Raw genomic sequence first — 17,369 nt, 5'->3', positions numbered from 1 at the left:
CTAAAAGTAAAATTAATTACCAATGTCTAGAAAGGATTGAGCTAATTAAAGCAACAACCATTGCTTACTTGCTTCTGTTGACTGATGATATTTGTATACATTCTACTTAATTGCATGTATATATAGATCTTCCTCATGAGCTAGCCTCACAGTTCCTCAGTACCACGGACGACCATCATCATCATGAAAATGGTTTTTTTTTTTTTTTCTTAAGAAGATGTAAATTAATCCAAATGGTGGACAAACCACATACTATTACTAACCAAAAGAAAATTAAAAATTAAGTTGTTAGCATTGTTTATTTCTCGAGACTTGATAAAATATTGGAGGGTTGGTGAGAATATTAGTATTGATTCGACTTGATAAGGAAGAACTAGGGTCCAAGGATATGAATTAATCTAATCTGACTATTGTAATCAGTAGACCCTTTACTTTTCAGTTGCAAAACCTCTGTTCAACTTCATCATCACTCTATGGTCAAATCTAAATTCCAAATGCTATTCAAATTAACTTTAACTTATACAAAGATGAGGCAAGTATCAGCTTATAGTGTTGTACACTAAATGACGAGGAAACATTAGTTATGATAAATGTTTCCACTGGTTTATTAAATATAATATTAGAAAACCCAATGGATCGATCCCACTTCAAAGTATCCACTTAACGTGGAGTACTCTAAATCCCCAAAAAAAAAAAAAAAATAAATAAATAAAAAATCTATATCAATTGGAAATTGGAATGACCCCTCGATGCACTAAAAGATGCTTTATTACAACATCATGTGTTTGTAATTGTTGAAGTGTCATTCAAATTCTTACGTGGTTGGACAAGAAATAGCCATTGGGGTTTGGCATTGGGACTTCAATAGCCTTAACGCATCAGTCCACGCTCCCCACGTGGTTAACTTGCGTCAAATTCATGTCTGCCCCGTTCCCTCCTCTTATATAACTCACTCACCCTCTCTAACTAATTACAATCCACCCAGCACTCTTAATTCCATCTTTTTTTTTCAAACAAACACACCACTCCTTCCTCCCAAAACAATGTCTCCAATTTCCAAGTCCATTGTTCCCTCATGGTACTCATGGTGCAAGAAGCACGGAGAAGGAGATTATGATGACGATGGATATGATTATGCCCCTGCCGCATGCATAGAAGGTGATGGTGATGGTGATGATGATGATGGGGATTACGACTATGCTCCTGCAGCATCAATGGAGGGAAACGGAGATGATGACGAAGATGGAGGCTACGATTATGCACCCGCTGCATGAATACATATATCAATCACACTTAACTTATAACTCGTACCTCTTTATCACTTCCTGATACATTCATGACTTCAACCAGATAGCAACTATCAGCTTTCCTATATAGCTACTACAGTTTTGCAGGTTATGTTTTAGTTGGGCTAAAACACTTCATAATGCTGATACTTATGAAGATAGTGAGATGTACTTAATATTTATGTCATCTATGTTCATCATCATGCGACAGTGACATCACGTTAATCACGACTATGGTAGTTATTTGGTTATTATATGTTATGTTAATGAATGTTGCTACCCTAATAAGTCACTGCCTTGTCTTGTGACTCTTGTCTGTTGTGAAGGAAATAAATAATAATTCGTACTATAAAATTATGTGTTTTCTTTTTTTTTGGTTGATGACATTCCTAAACCGGTCGGTGTCGAATGAGAATGTTTTCTCAATTAAATATTAATCAGGTTGAAAGCGATTTAATGGGTGCCAGTGTGCCATAGATATAATCAAATTCAATCACCTGGCGCTTTTAACAAACCAATAGTTAAAGACTTAAAACTTATAATTAGTAGAGTTTTTGTGATGGGTGAATTTTCTACGGATAATACTACGTTGACTAACCCTTCTTATTAATTTGCTACTATGAATGTACCATAAATCCATTTTCCTTGCTCTTGAGCTCCCAGCTAAGCACAACTTGTGAGGAGAGCAACTAATATGAATTTATCTGGTTTAAACTCCCCGTCTTGCATTTCTTGAAATAATGACAATACCTCATCAAACTGGTTAAATTATACATACCCATTAATAATAGTTGTCCAAAATATTTAAGTATATATCACTGACTGGACTTCTATCAAACAACTCTGGAGCTTCTTCCAGTTGACCACAATTTATACACCCACACACCATAATCGTCCAATAAATCACATTCTTGCTAACTTGCTGGCCATCTCATGAAAATATATTTTTCCTGCCATATTCAAACAACCACACTTGACACCTGCAATACAATTATTTCCTATCATAGTAGTGAATTCAAGCTCCTCATATATCTAAGGATGAATTTCCTTGCGAACTTCCAAATTTTATAATGTTGTACAAGCCGACAGATTACTTACAGTCGTAGCCTCATAAGGCCTCAAATCACTCCCTTGTTGCATCAGGAGAAAGACATTCAAAGCACCCCTCAAATCCCATACACTTATTACGATTCGATTGATACTTTCCAAGAAACCACTTTTTTTTTTTTTTCTGAGGCATTTCATCAAACAGCTTCTTCCTATTATAAAATTTATATCCAAGACATTGTACACGTCCATGAGTGAGTTGGAAATATTATCAAATTCAACACTAGGGACAAACTGATGGACTGGTAAAGAGAGCATGTGAAATTTGGTGACATCTCCTCCCCACAAAAGGGGAGTGTGTGCAAAAGAATGTGCAAGTGTACATGCCAAGCCCTAGCCCCAGCCCCAGCCCAAACCCAAAGTCCAAAATCAACATTGAAACAAGTAGCTTGACATATGGACTTTGGGAATGGGACTGATACTTTAATTAATGATTGGGAATCTTCACCATTCTTTCTTTGACCCATACTTTCCGATAAACGAAACGTGCATATTGCTACCTTACGTCTCCTATTAATAAGTCAAAACTCTCATTTAATAATACTAAAATAAAGAATCATCTTAATCTATTCATTCAAATCAAAAATAAATAAATTACATGTAGTGTTGACAAACTCATCAACTCTTTATAACGGATAAAAAATTTAGGTCAGAAGATACCAATTCTAATTTTATTTTTATTATGATCTTAATTTAATATCATTAAATTAAATATTTATTCGTTCTTACAAAATTTATCTTATAATTAATTTCGAAAATAATTCGTAGTTTTAATTTTCCACCGGATTATCAAGCCATTAACAAATAAATAAATGGCATCATAGGCTCAGTCAGTCACCATATAATGAAAGAGTAAACGATTTTTCCCTACCCAAGGTTTGCCTCAATGACCTTTCCCCCTCACAAAAGTTTCAAAATATCACTTTTCTATCTTAAGTTTATATTTCATTAATACTTAAAATATATTGTAGTCAACGTTTGATAAGTTATTAAGAAATGGAGTAAGAGAGGTTTTGTAGAATGGAGGCCGATGGATAGAATTGTGATGATTGATTGAATATTCGTCATCGAAATCAATTGGAAATTAATTAAAAACATAAAACTCTAACTTTATAATGATCGATAATTGATAAAAAATCAAATACCAAAATAAAAGAAGTTTTATAGAAAAGAAACCGAAGATTTAAATAGTAGTGATGAAGAGAATTTTTATCCTAGATACCGATTTTAAATAGTAACAAAATATTATGTAAACCTTGGGTGCGAAAAAGTCGTCAGTAGTGATGAAGAGAATTTTCATCCTAGATACCGATTTTAAATAGTAACAAAATATTATGTAAACCTTGGGTGCGAAAAAGTCGTCTACTGATAATGAAATTCCTATACCTCCCCTCAGCGTTTTCTTTGAAATTTCCAAGACAAAATCAGATCTAAAAATATCTTATCATATTAATACGACGTCGTTTCGTCCGTTCACTAGACCAACTGCTTTGCTCCGTCTTCACGACATTTTGATCCATTTGTTGTCTCGGTCTATGAAACTGCAAATCAACGTTAGAAAACGAAACACAAAACCCGCGTGAGAGCTCATTCTCTCCCTTTCGATCCACTAAAGGGTTCTTCGGTCTCACTCTCCACAGCAAGGTTCTGTCTTCCATTTCCCTCATTAATCTCCTTTATTTTTTCTGTTCTTTATTTTGCCCCATACATTGTAGATCGAAGCATTATCCTATAATTAACAGCTGAATTTTGAACCAAATGACTAGTTGAAGATTTTCTTATATTGGTATAGTGTATTTGTCAAATTCATCTAAAAGAGAAAACATGTCTGCGATTCGATTTGATGCAAGTAAGCAATACTACACGACGAGCAGTCTTGTAGTTGGTTACGCTCTCTGTTCTAGCTTGCTTGCTGTGATAAACAAGTACGCCATTACCAAATTTAACTACCCGGGTCTTTTGACCGCCTTGCAGTACTTGACCTCTGCCCTGGGCGTTTGGGTTTTGGGCAAATTTGGCTTTTTACATCACGATCCCTTCACTTTTGATATTGCCAAGAAGTTTTTACCGGCTGCAAGTGTCTTTTATCTTGCCATTTTTACAAACACTAATCTTTTGCGTCATGCCAATGTGGATACGTTTATAGTGTTTAGATCATTGACACCACTTTTGGTTGCTATTGCTGATACCGCTTTTAGAAGGCAACCTTGCCCATCAAAGCTTACGTTTTGTTCACTGTTGGTTATTTTGAGTGGTGCTGTTGGGTATGTGGCCACGGATTCGGCTTTCACTTTGACTGCCTATTCGTGGGCATTTGCTTATTTGGTGACAATTACTACAGAGATGGTCTATATTAAACATATGGTCACCAATCTTGGATTGAATACTTGGGGTTTTGTGTTGTACAACAATTTACTCTCGTTGATGATATCGCCAGTGTTTTGGTTTTTAACTGGGGAGCATGTTGATGTGTTTGCTGCTCTGAGTGCACGTGCTGGGGGTTGGTTTGATAATGAAGTATTTTTCGCAGTTGCTCTGTCATGTGTGTTCGGTTTGCTTATTAGTTTTTTTGGATTTGCGGCAAGGAAGGCAATATCTGCAACAGCATTTACGGTGACTGGTGTGGTTAATAAATTCCTTACAGTTGTGATCAATGTGCTGATTTGGGATAAACATGCCAGTCCTTTTGGTTTGGTTTGCCTTCTCTTAACAATTGCTGGAGGTGTTCTTTACCAGCAGTCAGTTACTGGACCTGTCAGTGCTCCATCACAACGTGATCAAACTGTATCAAAGCCGATCAACGATGAAAATATTAATGATGATTTTGTTGAAAATGATCAAGGGAAGAGCATACCTGGTAAACATACTTCTGTATGAATACTCCTGGTCCCTTTTAGTTAATTCTTTAGCCATTGGGATGTAAGAAATTTTATCTCTAGTATTCAATTTTATAATCTTAAGTACCATTCCTGTATTGCATCTTCACAAATGTTATCTTTCTAGAATTTGAATCACGTGTGCACTTGCTATATATTTTTGACAATTGATATTGTCATAATGTTTTGATTATTTCTTGGTGATATATGATGTGCCTGCACATTGCTTTGATGAAATGTTAGTTGTGTGTTTGTTTTGTATGGTGGGCAGTGACTTCTCTGAATTCAAGTTTGATGTACTGTCTTTTACTAATGAAGAACCCAATCATTGTGCAATTTGGCTGATGATATGCTGTCCCTTGCCTATTTGAGGAACTTGTGTTACTCTGCAATTTTGAGCAGTTACACCATCTTAATCTTACTGGTGATGACAGAATTAATATAAATTCCTTCCCCTTTTGTCTATTTGCTATAGTTGATCAGTATTCAGTATCATATTGTAGACAATTAGCAAGTATGAATGGCATCGGACCTAGCTGCTTCTCTTTCATTTGCTTAGGGGGATGGTGATGACTGCTATACTTGTGATATTTTAAACTTTCCCCAAACTGTATTTCCACGAAAGGATGCTTAAGTTTGACAGCAATGCCCCATTGGAGGACACAAAATTGATTGTTGTGGAAGTATTTAGATCTTGTTCCCGCTTCACAACCTTGTGACTAGTGTCGCTGAAATTTCACATGCACACACAGACACAACCACATGCAGTTGCCTTACAACTTAACTCATTTTCTTATCTGAAATATTTTAATTAAACATGTTATGAGTCGAGGAATCCTTCAAACTCTTTTTTTTTTTCTCATAGGTAGCAGATCTTTTTCATTTCAATTCATCTTGAAGCCCAAAAAGAAAAAGAAGTTAGGATTAGAAGGAATGGAGTGCTGTTAAAGAAACTAAATTATGAATGAAAGTACTAATGCATGAATATTTTGAAAACCTCCCAATATAGGATTATACTCACTCATCACCAGAAATCCCTGCATGAACAGGATCCATTTTTAAACTGGTGAAACCTGTTCCTATTCCTCACGATTATTTCCCTATTGTAAACTTTGGATACGAGTTTGATTGCGGCGTGGCAATCACTGCACACACGAAGATTTTTTACAATTCGAATTGGAATTCCAGGACTTGTACTTATTAGTCCAAACGCAAGTGCCAGCTTCTCACTGTGGAGGTTAAGTGCAGTCTCCTTCTCCTCTTCATCCATATCAAACAATACTTCTGATTTGTTGGAAACATAACCAGCTTTCTTTGTTCGGCTTAACATGTCATCCAGCATTTCGTAAATCACTGGGGATTGTGGGTGTGATGAGTCACCCTTAATAAATTCGTGCACAACACCGTCAACCTCAATCAAACTGCAACCTGGTGACTTCTTTATCTTTCTTTCCGCCATGAGTTCCCTGATTCTTTTAGCCTCCTCCCATTTTCTTGACAAGCTATATATGTTTGATAGAATAATATATGACCCACCATTGTCTGGGTAAAGCTCCAAAAGCTGTTGAGCTACTCTTTCAGCAACCTCAAGGTTGCAATGTATTCTGCAGGCACCAAGAAGTCCTCCCAGAACAAAATGATCTGGTGTCATTGGCATCTTCTTTATCAACTCCTCAGCTTCTGCTATCCGACCAGCTCGGCCTAACATGTCAACGAAACAACCATAGTGTTCAATGCTAGGCTGAATCCCATATGTCTTAGTCATCGAGTTAAAGTAAGAAATCCCTTCCTCCACTAATCCTGCATGACTACAGGCAACCAAAGCCCCAACCAAGGTAATTGCATCTGGTTTCAATCCACTAATCTGCATTTCATGGAAATACTTTAAAGCTTCATCTCCTTGTCCACACATTGCAAGTCCAACAACCAAAGCTGTCCAAGTCATAACATCTTTCTCTGCAAGTTCTTCAAATACAATTTCTGCGTTCTCTATGCTCCCACATTTTGCATACATGTCCACAAGTGCCGTTCCTAAGGCAACATCCACTTCAATAACCTTCTTCATTATATAAGCATGCAACCACTTGCCAGTCTCAAGAGCAACCAAATGGGTACAGGCAAGCAATAAGCTCACCATTGTCACTTTGTCTCCTACAAGACCCTTTAATTGCATTTAACGGAAGAGGAGTAAGGCTTCTTCATACTCACTATCATCAACATATCCTTTTATCAATACATTCCAACAGTACAAGTTGTTTTGAGTGTGAGGCATCCTGTCAAATAAATCTCTAGCAAGTGTGACGCAACCACACTTTGAATAAGCATTCATTAGAGCTGTGTTGAGGACCACGTGGAAACCAAAACCATTCTCATCAACATACTCATGTACACGTTTTGTAGTTCCTAAATCCCCTGCTCTTGCGCACGAAGCCAAAACATTAACCAAAGTAATCTCATTAGGCTTCACATTTTCACTTCCCATTCTCTCGAAAATCTTGATAGCTTCACCTGGTTGATCCCATTGCACATAAGCACCAATGATCGTGGCCCATGAAACCACACTTTTATCATCCATTTTGTAGAACAGCCTTTCGGTTGAAACCAAACACCCACAACTCGAATACAAAGTCATCAAAGTATTCTGTACGTAAGAATCGGAAGCAAAACCAAACTTTGTAGAATGACAATGAAGCTGTCTTCCCTCAGACAAATCCACGCATGATTTAAACAACGAAGGAAACGTGAATCTATCCGGAACCAGACCTTGAACAATCATTTCGCGGTAAAAAACAATTGCCTGATAATGCAAATTATTGTTTGTGTACCCTCGAATAAGGGAATTACAAGTGTAGGTGGTGGGATTGGAGATTTGGGAGAAGACTTGACGGGCATAATGGAGGCTTCCAGAGTCTTGGAGTTGCAGAGCAGAAAAGGCTACAATGTTGCTGGCTGAGTAAGGGTCGAAGAAAAGGCCCGTCCTCAGCATCTGAGCATGAATTTGTTGGAGCTCCGACAGTGTGGAACATTTTTCCAGAGAAACAAGACAAGGGTATGTTTGAACTTGGATGCTTATGCTGTAATTATTGGGGATATCATGAGAGGATAAGGGTGGCCTATGGTGCTGGAGAGATATAGGAGTGGCCATGGTGTTTATGTTCCCATAATCTACATAGAAAGTGTAGATAAGTTTTCGAAGCTCCATGTTCCATGTTGTTATTTGGTGGAAAAGAATATCGATATGAGATATTTTCATTAATATATAATTCCAAGATTTTGTGAATCCCCTTTAAAAACTTATAAGCTTATAGAAGAGTACTGTTGAAAAATACTGTGGTTAATTTGGGCCTTCTGAATAAGCCTCCGTACTTGTGGGTATGGGCATCCATTCTTCATTTCTTTATTAATTCATCTTAAAAGAGTGTTGGAAAATACAGCATACCATAATTGAGCTAGCTTCTCAAGTTCTAGATTGTTTAATATTTTTGCAGCATCGTGTTACCCCGGATTGGAACCTAAAAGAAGCATCCATGATCATAGAGTGGCAACCAACTGCTTCAAGAGCAAGATTCAATAATTTAGGTTCATCTTTTTCTGTACTCCATATAGGTTGATCAACCTTTTCTTTGGAACTCACCAATGAAAACGAGTGATGATCCAAGTAAAAAAGAAAAACTATAGAAAAGCAAGCGAGGACAGGCCACACTGGCTGGCCTTGATCCCATTAAATTCGATCCAGTAAAAGCTAATAGTATAAAAAGGTAGTGGTCTGAATCAAGCCTCACTCTCATCACTCACCCAGAATGACTCATCCCTCTCAAATTACTTAACTACCTAGTGCTCGCATGCCTCAAACTACACTAACTGGTATGTTAATTAACGCCCAAACCAATTACTGACTTCAACTTAATTTGTTAATACACTTCTCGACAAATCAAGTACGTCAACCATATTCAAAAAAATATTCAAGTTTGTCCATCTTCCTCACCGTCCACTTCTCCGACCATGACAGCATGCTTCGTTGGACTGTTTGTCTCTTAATCATATTGTTTCATTCATAATTATCTTACTTTAATTAATTATAATACAAACAAATTCATAAAATGCTTCGGCAGTATCTTGGTAAACCAGAGCTGGCTATAAAACAGGTAGCTTAAGATCGGGTAATGGCAAAATTAAACCTTGATTTAGTTTTGAGTCCCATATGGACAATCATCCAAATCTAACAACAAATGCAATTGGCTTTTGCCTTCTTCCTTCCGAGCTCATACAAAATATACTTCTATATCTGGCTTTACCGGAAATCATCACCATGAAATTAGTCAATAAGTCCATTGCCTATGTTATTTCTGATCAAAACTTTATTCGTCAATGCAATTTACGATCAAAGTCGTCTACGTGGCTTTTTCTCTACAAGAAGCGTTGGAACCGTCACGCCATACTTGAAGGCTTTTCTGATCAATCCACTCGCTGGTTCAAGATTTCCATTGCTGATTTGTTGAAACCAGTCGTTTCTCCAGGTCAAAATCTCTACTTTTTGACTGCCAGTGGAAATATTTTTCTTTTTGTTTGTAACACTCACCAGGAAGTTGTTGCAGTTAATCTCGTTAGCAAGACAGTTAAAAGAATCCCTGACAGTCCACTAGGTCCACGTGGCACCTCTTCGTGGCGAAGATCCGGAATGAAATTAGTGGCCCGGTCGGATCATTTCCGGTTTTTCTTTGCTGAGTTGGTCGATAACCGTCCGGTCTTGTTCGAGTACAACTCCGAAACTAACACGTGGGATTCCACGGAAGCAAAGGAAATTGTTGACAATTCGTATATGCCACGTGTTGATGAAAGAGAGGATGGTTATATTTTCCTCAATTCGATAAATGGGCCTAATGAAAGTGTTGTGGTAGCTATTGGATCAGAAAGTAGGAATGCCCCGTTAATTGCACGACCGAGATCTAACGGAGGAGGAAGCATAAACGAAAGGTTACACGTGTACGGAGATGGTCATATGATGATCATAAGATCAAAGGGTGTAGAGAATGAGAATGGAACAGTGAGGATGTTAAAGGGTATAGAAATATGGGGGTTGAATTCAAGGAAAAACAGTAGGGCTTGGGAATACATATCTAAAGTTCCAAGTGAATTAATAAGGAAGATTAATAAGCCATATGGGGTAATGATGGGGTGCTTAGAGAAAGGAGATGGGATAATTAAGATGGTAATATTGTCTAATTATCAGTGTTTATGGGAAATTATTTGGCTATCTTATAATATAACTAAGCACAATTGGAGTTGGTACCCAGTTCCTGATTGCAAAATGAAGGGTTTGAACATGGCAGGAATCAGTCTATCTTGTGGTCTAACCCTGTCTTGATAAAATTTGATTAAGGGTAATATTACACTGATAAACCTTTCTTATTAACTTTTTCTCACAAACACAACGTGATAACTCGCAATTAGTCAGCTTATAATAAATCCTGCCTAACCAAATACGAACCGACCAATTACAAATTGTCACGTTGTGTTTGTGAGAGAGTTAATAAGAAGAGTTTATCAGTCTATCTTTATTGTTTAATTGATTATTAAATTTGTTTTTCAGCTTATGCGCATCTCAATTAATCCTCCTGGTCCTGAAACTATCGGTCGGGTAAAAGTTTCAGTGACCACCCCTATTAACAACCTCTTTTATCTACAAGGAGATTCGAACTTGAAAGATCATGTTAGATCCTCTTCTTACCTTTTTACCAACAAAAATTGTATCAGATATAAGTGTATGGTACCGTATGGAAAGCTATTCTCTAACTTTTTATCTTACATATTATTATAAACTGAACTTGTTAAATAATAATATATATCATAAAGTAATTAAATAATCGATTTTGATAATGGGAATAAGAATTAATTTGCGGTGGAAGAAATTAGGTAATTGGAGGTTGTAAAATGATAGTGAAACGCAGAAACCAGAGAAGCAAAAGCAAAAAACGTGATGGTGTCAGCCAAAACAACGGAGTGGACATACAAAAATGGAGGTCTCTGTCCCAAACACAACATGTTCTATTTGGTCCCAATTCCCACTCCATCAATCATCCCCCACGTGTCGACATCTTGTTTCTCCTCTCCTCCCTCAGATTGTTACACTTTTAAACTAGTGCTTTTTGGGGTTTGCAAAACGGTCCCAAATTCCATGTTATCTACTGGACCACATTAACATTGCATCTATGTTTGGTCTTTTTTGGTTTTAAAATGCTCTCCAATTCCAATCGTACTTTGATGTGGAACACCATAAGACATTTTTGTTAAGTTGTTTAATTGATTTTAAATTGACCAACTTTTCATGCAATCTTAATTTATTTAATAACTCCAGTAATCACTGTGTTATATATCCCAATATTTTCCCTTTAAAAGCACAAATCATGAGACCATATATATAATAACAAGAAGACATTTGGGAAAACTGTGATGGCCTATTTTGGAACAAGCGTCTCTTGGTTGTCAATATATATATAAATATATATGTACCACAATCAAGGAGAGAAGGAATCCTATGCATTCATTCAATATATACTTTCTTCTAAGGTTGAATCTTTTAACCCCCAATCTATCGTGAAAAGAACAATTTTCCCCCTTAATTTCAGAAACACCCATACTAACCCATCATTTTTCCCCCTTTGTTTCCGAAACTAACAGGGAATATTTGTCCTCTCGCAATAGATTGGGGTGACTTCTTTCTAGTGAGAGACTTTATCACCAAAGAAAGTAAACTTTAAAACTCAAAGGTCAAACAAAGATTTTGGTAATTATAATTGTAGATTTTGTTTGTGACAAAATCGCTTTAATTTTCAAACTTAACTCTAAAGTATAACATTAATTAAGGGCTTGTTTGATTTGTGATTCAAAAATAATGTTTAAAAACTAATATACAATTCAAATTTTTTAGTTGTATTTAAATTCTATATCAAACATACCCTAATTTATTAAAAGTTTTTAATTTAATAAATGATTTTGGAGGCCGCAACGATAGACTTTGAATAAAGTGGTTTATAAAAAGGGTTTATAACAAAAAAAAATTCTCCTAAGCTATAATTAAACAACAAAATTCTGGAGTCAAGAAAAACCCTTTAGAAAAATGAGTCAACCATCATACTTGATCAACTTAAAACGTTGAGTAGTGTGTTGTTAATGGATGAGTAATATTATATATGCATCATTTTTATACAACATTTTTTATATAATATTATGTGGTAAAATATAATTGATTAATTTAAATTTTTATCTAATTATATTTTGTTATATAATATTATATAAAAAATATTGTATAATAACGATAGATGTGTAATATTATTTTTAACGGAGTTCACAAGCACCACTATTTGATTCAGTGGGCAATTAAACTTGAAACAGATGCCCACGGCCACGAGGCTTATAATTTATGCGTGCGGCGTATGCCTGCCTGTGTTTCTTATTTCTTTATATCAGACCTCAGTCATCAGCTTTTTATTTCTATTCATAATTGCCAAGTTGAAAATATCGAAATTAAATATAATAAATCTTTCCTTATCTAATTACATATCTACAGATGATGTTGACAGAACATTATTTTATTAAAAACTCTTGATTAATTTTAATTTGACAGATGTCTACTGGTGAATATTCGCCGTTTACAGAGTCTGTACCTTTAACGCGAGTACTAGACTACTAGTGTATAGACTGAGCAAAGCAAAATTACATGTTGTCCCTCAAGGTATTGAAAAAGAACATTTGTCCCATTATTTCTAAAACACACAATGTTACACCCATTTTTCCTCCTCTCAATTTAAATTCTAATGTATACACTTTTGAGTTTTGACCTCTAAAATAACAATTTTACCTTTACAAACTTTTAACAAAAGAATAATTGATTATAAAAAATCTCATTTTGATCCCAAAATTAAAACATATATAAACAAATCCGAAAACCAAAATAATAAAAATTAACTATTGAACAAAAATTAATAAACATTATCATTAATCCCAAAAAGTTTTCAATCCCCAATTAAATTCTAATAATAATAATAATTAAAAAAAAATCTCCAGCACAACAAAATTCATTCACGGCCTTCAAATATTTGAATTCTTCCCAGTATTTAGATCACCAATTAAATAAAATCGAACTTATCAATATAACAAATTCTTCCATACGAAACTATCACTAGTTTATCGAGATTCTTATCCAATGGACAAATTCAAACTCTGAGGGTTATAAAAAAAATAAAAAAAATTCTTCCATACAACAAATTTCATCTACCATCCCCAAATATTTCAAATCTTTTCCACATCACACCACACGAAATATTGACTCATGACAGAGGTGGGGCTCTCTTTGATTTAGGTTTGGGACATGGCTAAGCTCTTGTTGGTGCAGTGATTGTACTCCATTAAATCTGGTTTCGCAAATATGAGTAGAGTTTCATTTTTGTATTCGCTTACATCTTCTTGGTAGAAATAGATGTACGGTATTTGTGTGTCTCCAATATTACCCTTTTAAAAAGGTAATATTGATGCGTGATTTTGACTATAACAATTTTGTATGTGTAAAGTATTAAGAAAGTCTTAAAAATTATACGTGAATGATTATGAGAGTTAATTATGGTGTAAAGTTATACATGTTTGTAAGAAACATAAATAATAGATGGACAAGCGAGATTTTTATAGTGGTTCGGATGTTTAAAGCGAATTCTACATCCACTGTTATTTTATTATTTTCTGACTATTTTTCTGATATTGCTTACAAAGTATACAAAAATAGAGAAATATTTTATTTACAGAGAAAAAATAATGGTTGAAGCTTTCGTTTGTGCCCACCTCTTATATGCCAGCCCCCTCTTTCGCAAAGAGACGTGAATGAGTATTTTTACAAGTTGCTTTGACATGTGAAGATCACTTCTTAATCCTTATCTTATTAAGAGATATGATTGATATAAAATATATATTTGAGCCAGTTTGAGTTTTGACAGCTAATATTATTTTGTCTTTTAGTGATTGTTAAACTCTAATTGGTGGTATTGACATCAGTGTGTATTTTTGACACAACAGCCAATATCGGCATTCTTTGTTACGTTTATTTTTTTATTTAATGTTGAGATAGGCTAAATGACAGTATTACCCTTTTAGTGTTTTTGTTAAATTTAATGTTTGAATTTGAAAAATGGTGGTGACTTGTATGTTTTCGATATGAAAGAAAGGAAACTTGTTCTATGATAGGTGAGGGGTCAAAGTGTAATTGGAGCTACCTAACAATGATGTCAGCTATGGCCAGAGATCACTGACACTAAACCCTTCATTAATAACGAAAACTACATGTAGATTAGTTAATTAATCAATATAAACAAAGTTCGTTTTCACATTAAATCATATTAGTCCTTTCAATCTGTTCAAAAGTCATTTTCAGATTTTACGTAGATGTATAATATAACAAGAATAATAATTTAATTGAGGCCATTTTTGATTCACTGATTCTGCTTATCACTTGCAATGTTGTAATGGAGATGTCCGTTTTCATTCCCCGGTTCAGTTTAATAGATACTAATGCTTGCTTTGACGTGGACATCCACGTATTGATGCAGATATGTATGGATATTTTCACAATGGAATATTTATTTAGTAAAAAATAAGTTTTATAGTATAACCGCTGTTATTAAGTCAAGGCATGTGGTACATTGACTTATATTGACTTAAAACAGTTACTATGTAAGTAAGTTTGAAAATGAAAAAGTGAAGTGGTAAGAAAGGAAATTGAAGAAAATAGAGGGGCAAAAATTTATAGTTGAATGCAGGTTGATGGTACATATCATCTACTCTCTAGTCTCTACACATCTGCTTCTGCTTTCCTGTTAACTGTATTCTCTCTTTTTCAAAAACTCATCTTCTCCTCTCTTTCACTTATCACTTTCCACTCCCACTCTCTCAGGCAGGCGGCGCCATCAAATGATTAATATAACCGATACATTAAACCCTTTTCATATCCAAATCTGATCAACATCTTCCCAATCTATCACCAATATTTTATTTTCTAAATAATAAATGGTTACTTACGACCCTGCTGCTTCCAGTGGAAGCAGCAATGGAACCTCTTCCTCTTCAGCTAACAAACCATCCGCCGACATCGATGGGTTACTCGCTGGAGCCGGTTACAAGGTACGATCTTCCGAGCTCCGTCAGGTGGCTCAGCGTCTTGAACGACTTGAAAACGTTATGGTTAACTCTCCCGCTGAGATTTCTCTACTCGCCTCCGATACCGTCCATTACAATCCCTCTGATCTTGCCTCCTGGGTTGACTCTCTTTTGTCCGAATTTAACCAGCCTGTCCCTGTACCAACCAATCTACCCGACTTTCCCGATCTAATGGCTGGTCCCGGTCCAGGCCCCCCACCAAATCAGACGGTAGTGAATAATTACTTGGCCGACAATATAATTCCATCTCAACTACCTGAGCAGAATATACCTGCGCAACAGCCGCAGTTGATGGTGGTTACGGCCATGGAAGAAGATTCCGGAATAAGACTGGTCCACATGTTATTGACTTGCGCCGAATCAGTACAACGTGGAGAGCTGGCATTAGCTGGTTCGCTCATCGAAGATATGAAAAGCTTGCTCACTCATGTTAATACCGGTTGCGGTATCGGAAAAGTGGCTGGGTACTTCATCGACGCATTGAGCCGCCGGATTGTCGGAGTCGGTGGCGCCGTCTGCGGCTCCGCCTACGAAAATGAGTTTTTATATCATCACTTCTACGAGGCCTGTCCTTACTTAAAATTCGCTCACTTCACAGCTAATCAGGCGATTTTAGAAGCTTTCGACGGTCACGACTGTGTCCACGTGGTTGATTTTAATTTGATGCATGGTTTGCAATGGCCAGCGTTGATTCAGGCATTGGCTTTGCGTCCAGGTGGGCCTCCCTTGTTGCGGTTAACGGGCATTGGCCCACCGTCGCCGGATGGGCGTGACTCTCTCCGCGAAATCGGGTTGCGGCTGGCGGAGTTGGCCCGGTCCGTGAATATCAGGTTCGCTTTTCGTGGCGTAGCGGCTTCGCGCCTGGAGGATGTAAAGCCGTGGATGCTCCAGGTTAGCCCAAAGGAAGCCTTGGCGGTCAATTCAATCATGCAGCTGCATAAACTACTAGGGTCGGACCCTAGCCGAAATTCACCGATAGAAATGGTACTGGGTTGGATCCGAAACTTGAACCCGAAGATCATGACAGTAGTTGAGCAAGAAGCGAATCATAACCAATCCGAATTCTTGGACCGGTTTAGTAAGGCTTTGTATTACTACTCAACGATGTTCGACTCACTTGAGGCTTGTTCACTTCAGCCGGAGAAGGCTGTAGCCGAAATTTATATACAGAGAGAGATATGTAACGTTGTGTGTTGCGAGGGAGCGGCTAGGGTGGAGAGGCACGAGCCGCTGGCAAAGTGGAGGACGCGGCTTCAAGGAGCCGGTTTTAGGCCATTGCATTTGGGTTCTAACGCGTTTAGGCAAGCCAGTATGCTTCTCACACTTTTCTCGGCGGAGGGATATTGTGTTGAGGAAAACGAAGGGTGTTTGACACTGGGTTGGCACAGCCGCCCTCTCATCGCCGCTTCGGCATGGCAAGCCTTGCCCGATCCCATCATCAATCATCACGCCAGTAACAGTAATAACATCATGTAAATTTTAAGTAATGCTCTTGTTAGTTTCAAGGAGATTTTACTTGGAGGAGGAATTATATGTAGTTTGCACTGTTTTTATTACTACCTCTTCATGCAACTATAATACACACAACAAATTCTTACTTTTATTTATATCATCTACTTAGATTAAAATATGGTAAGGTATAGTGTGTAGAGAGGTATCATAGCTTCATATAATACTAATAGATAGATATAGGGGGAGATGAGGACCATGCATATGTATGAGGTGGGGTATGTCTTAGATGATACCCACTGGAGTAGTGTAGTAGTATAATCCCAGAAACACGCCAGTGGTGGTAAAGGGTTTTATTAAAAGATGATAACAGAAACCGGCATCTTCCACTTTCTAGGCCAGGAATTGCTTCCATATAAAGTTTCTGTCAATATAAGCTTTAACTATCACT

At 36.6% G+C, this 17,369-nt stretch overlaps 5 protein-coding genes across 5 annotated transcripts; 3 read left to right on the top strand and 2 right to left on the bottom strand.

Moving 5' to 3' along the window:
- The first annotated feature begins 3,852 nt into the window (after nucleotides 1-3,852).
- Nucleotides 3,853-5,356, top strand: LOC116128372 (GDP-fucose transporter 1). Its single transcript, XM_031414080.1, has one exon. The coding sequence runs from the start codon at nucleotides 4,218-4,220 to the stop codon at nucleotides 5,268-5,270; it is 1,053 nt and encodes a 350-aa protein (XP_031269940.1). The 5' UTR covers nucleotides 3,853-4,217; the 3' UTR covers nucleotides 5,271-5,356.
- An 897-nt stretch (nucleotides 5,357-6,253) lies between these two features.
- LOC116128408 (pentatricopeptide repeat-containing protein At3g62890-like) lies at nucleotides 6,254-7,450 on the bottom strand. The gene has a single exon (XM_031414127.1). The coding sequence runs from the start codon at nucleotides 7,440-7,442 to the stop codon at nucleotides 6,294-6,296; it is 1,149 nt and encodes a 382-aa protein (XP_031269987.1). The 5' UTR covers nucleotides 7,443-7,450; the 3' UTR covers nucleotides 6,254-6,293.
- Nucleotides 7,443-8,471, bottom strand: LOC116128353 (pentatricopeptide repeat-containing protein At2g29760, chloroplastic-like). Its single transcript, XM_031414066.1, has one exon. It carries the CDS (start codon nucleotides 8,469-8,471, stop codon nucleotides 7,443-7,445), a length of 1,029 nt encoding a protein of 342 aa, XP_031269926.1.
- Nucleotides 8,472-9,476: 1,005 nt separating this feature from the next.
- LOC116128328 lies at nucleotides 9,477-10,772 on the top strand. Its single transcript, XM_031414034.1, has 2 exons — nucleotides 9,477-9,786; nucleotides 9,865-10,772. Exons 1-2 carry the CDS (start codon nucleotides 9,579-9,581, stop codon nucleotides 10,632-10,634), a joined length of 978 nt encoding a protein of 325 aa, XP_031269894.1. The 5' UTR covers nucleotides 9,477-9,578; the 3' UTR covers nucleotides 10,635-10,772.
- A 4,328-nt stretch (nucleotides 10,773-15,100) lies between these two features.
- On the top strand, nucleotides 15,101-17,072 carry LOC116128333 (DELLA protein SLR1-like). The gene has a single exon (XM_031414038.1). The coding sequence runs from the start codon at nucleotides 15,320-15,322 to the stop codon at nucleotides 16,943-16,945; it is 1,626 nt and encodes a 541-aa protein (XP_031269898.1). The 5' UTR covers nucleotides 15,101-15,319; the 3' UTR covers nucleotides 16,946-17,072.
- Nucleotides 17,073-17,369: the final 297 nt, after the last annotated feature.

This window comes from Pistacia vera, unplaced genomic scaffold (genome assembly GCF_008641045.1).
Source record: "Pistacia vera cultivar Batoury unplaced genomic scaffold, PisVer_v2 Contig2, whole genome shotgun sequence".
NCBI classification, from domain to species: Eukaryota; Viridiplantae; Streptophyta; class Magnoliopsida; order Sapindales; family Anacardiaceae; genus Pistacia; species Pistacia vera.
Note: the sequence above shows the minus strand (reverse complement) of the source record. Positions and strands in the feature narration are given on the sequence as shown.

Excerpts from the sequence above, each read along its gene's own strand:
- LOC116128372 (XM_031414080.1), top strand. The coding sequence starts at position 4,218 with ATGTCTGCGATTCGATTTGATGCAAGTAAGCAATACTACACGACGAGC.
- LOC116128408 (XM_031414127.1), bottom strand. The coding sequence starts at position 7,442 with ATGCAATTAAAGGGTCTTGTAGGAGACAAAGTGACAATGGTGAGCTTA.
- LOC116128353 (XM_031414066.1), bottom strand. The coding sequence starts at position 8,471 with ATGGAGCTTCGAAAACTTATCTACACTTTCTATGTAGATTATGGGAAC.
- LOC116128328 (XM_031414034.1), top strand. The coding sequence starts at position 9,579 with ATGAAATTAGTCAATAAGTCCATTGCCTATGTTATTTCTGATCAAAAC. Across the intron at positions 9,787-9,864 it reads GAAACCAGTCGTTTCTCCAG|TTAATCTCGTTAGCAAGACA; the intron begins GTCAAAATCTCT and ends AAGTTGTTGCAG.
- LOC116128333 (XM_031414038.1), top strand. The coding sequence starts at position 15,320 with ATGGTTACTTACGACCCTGCTGCTTCCAGTGGAAGCAGCAATGGAACC.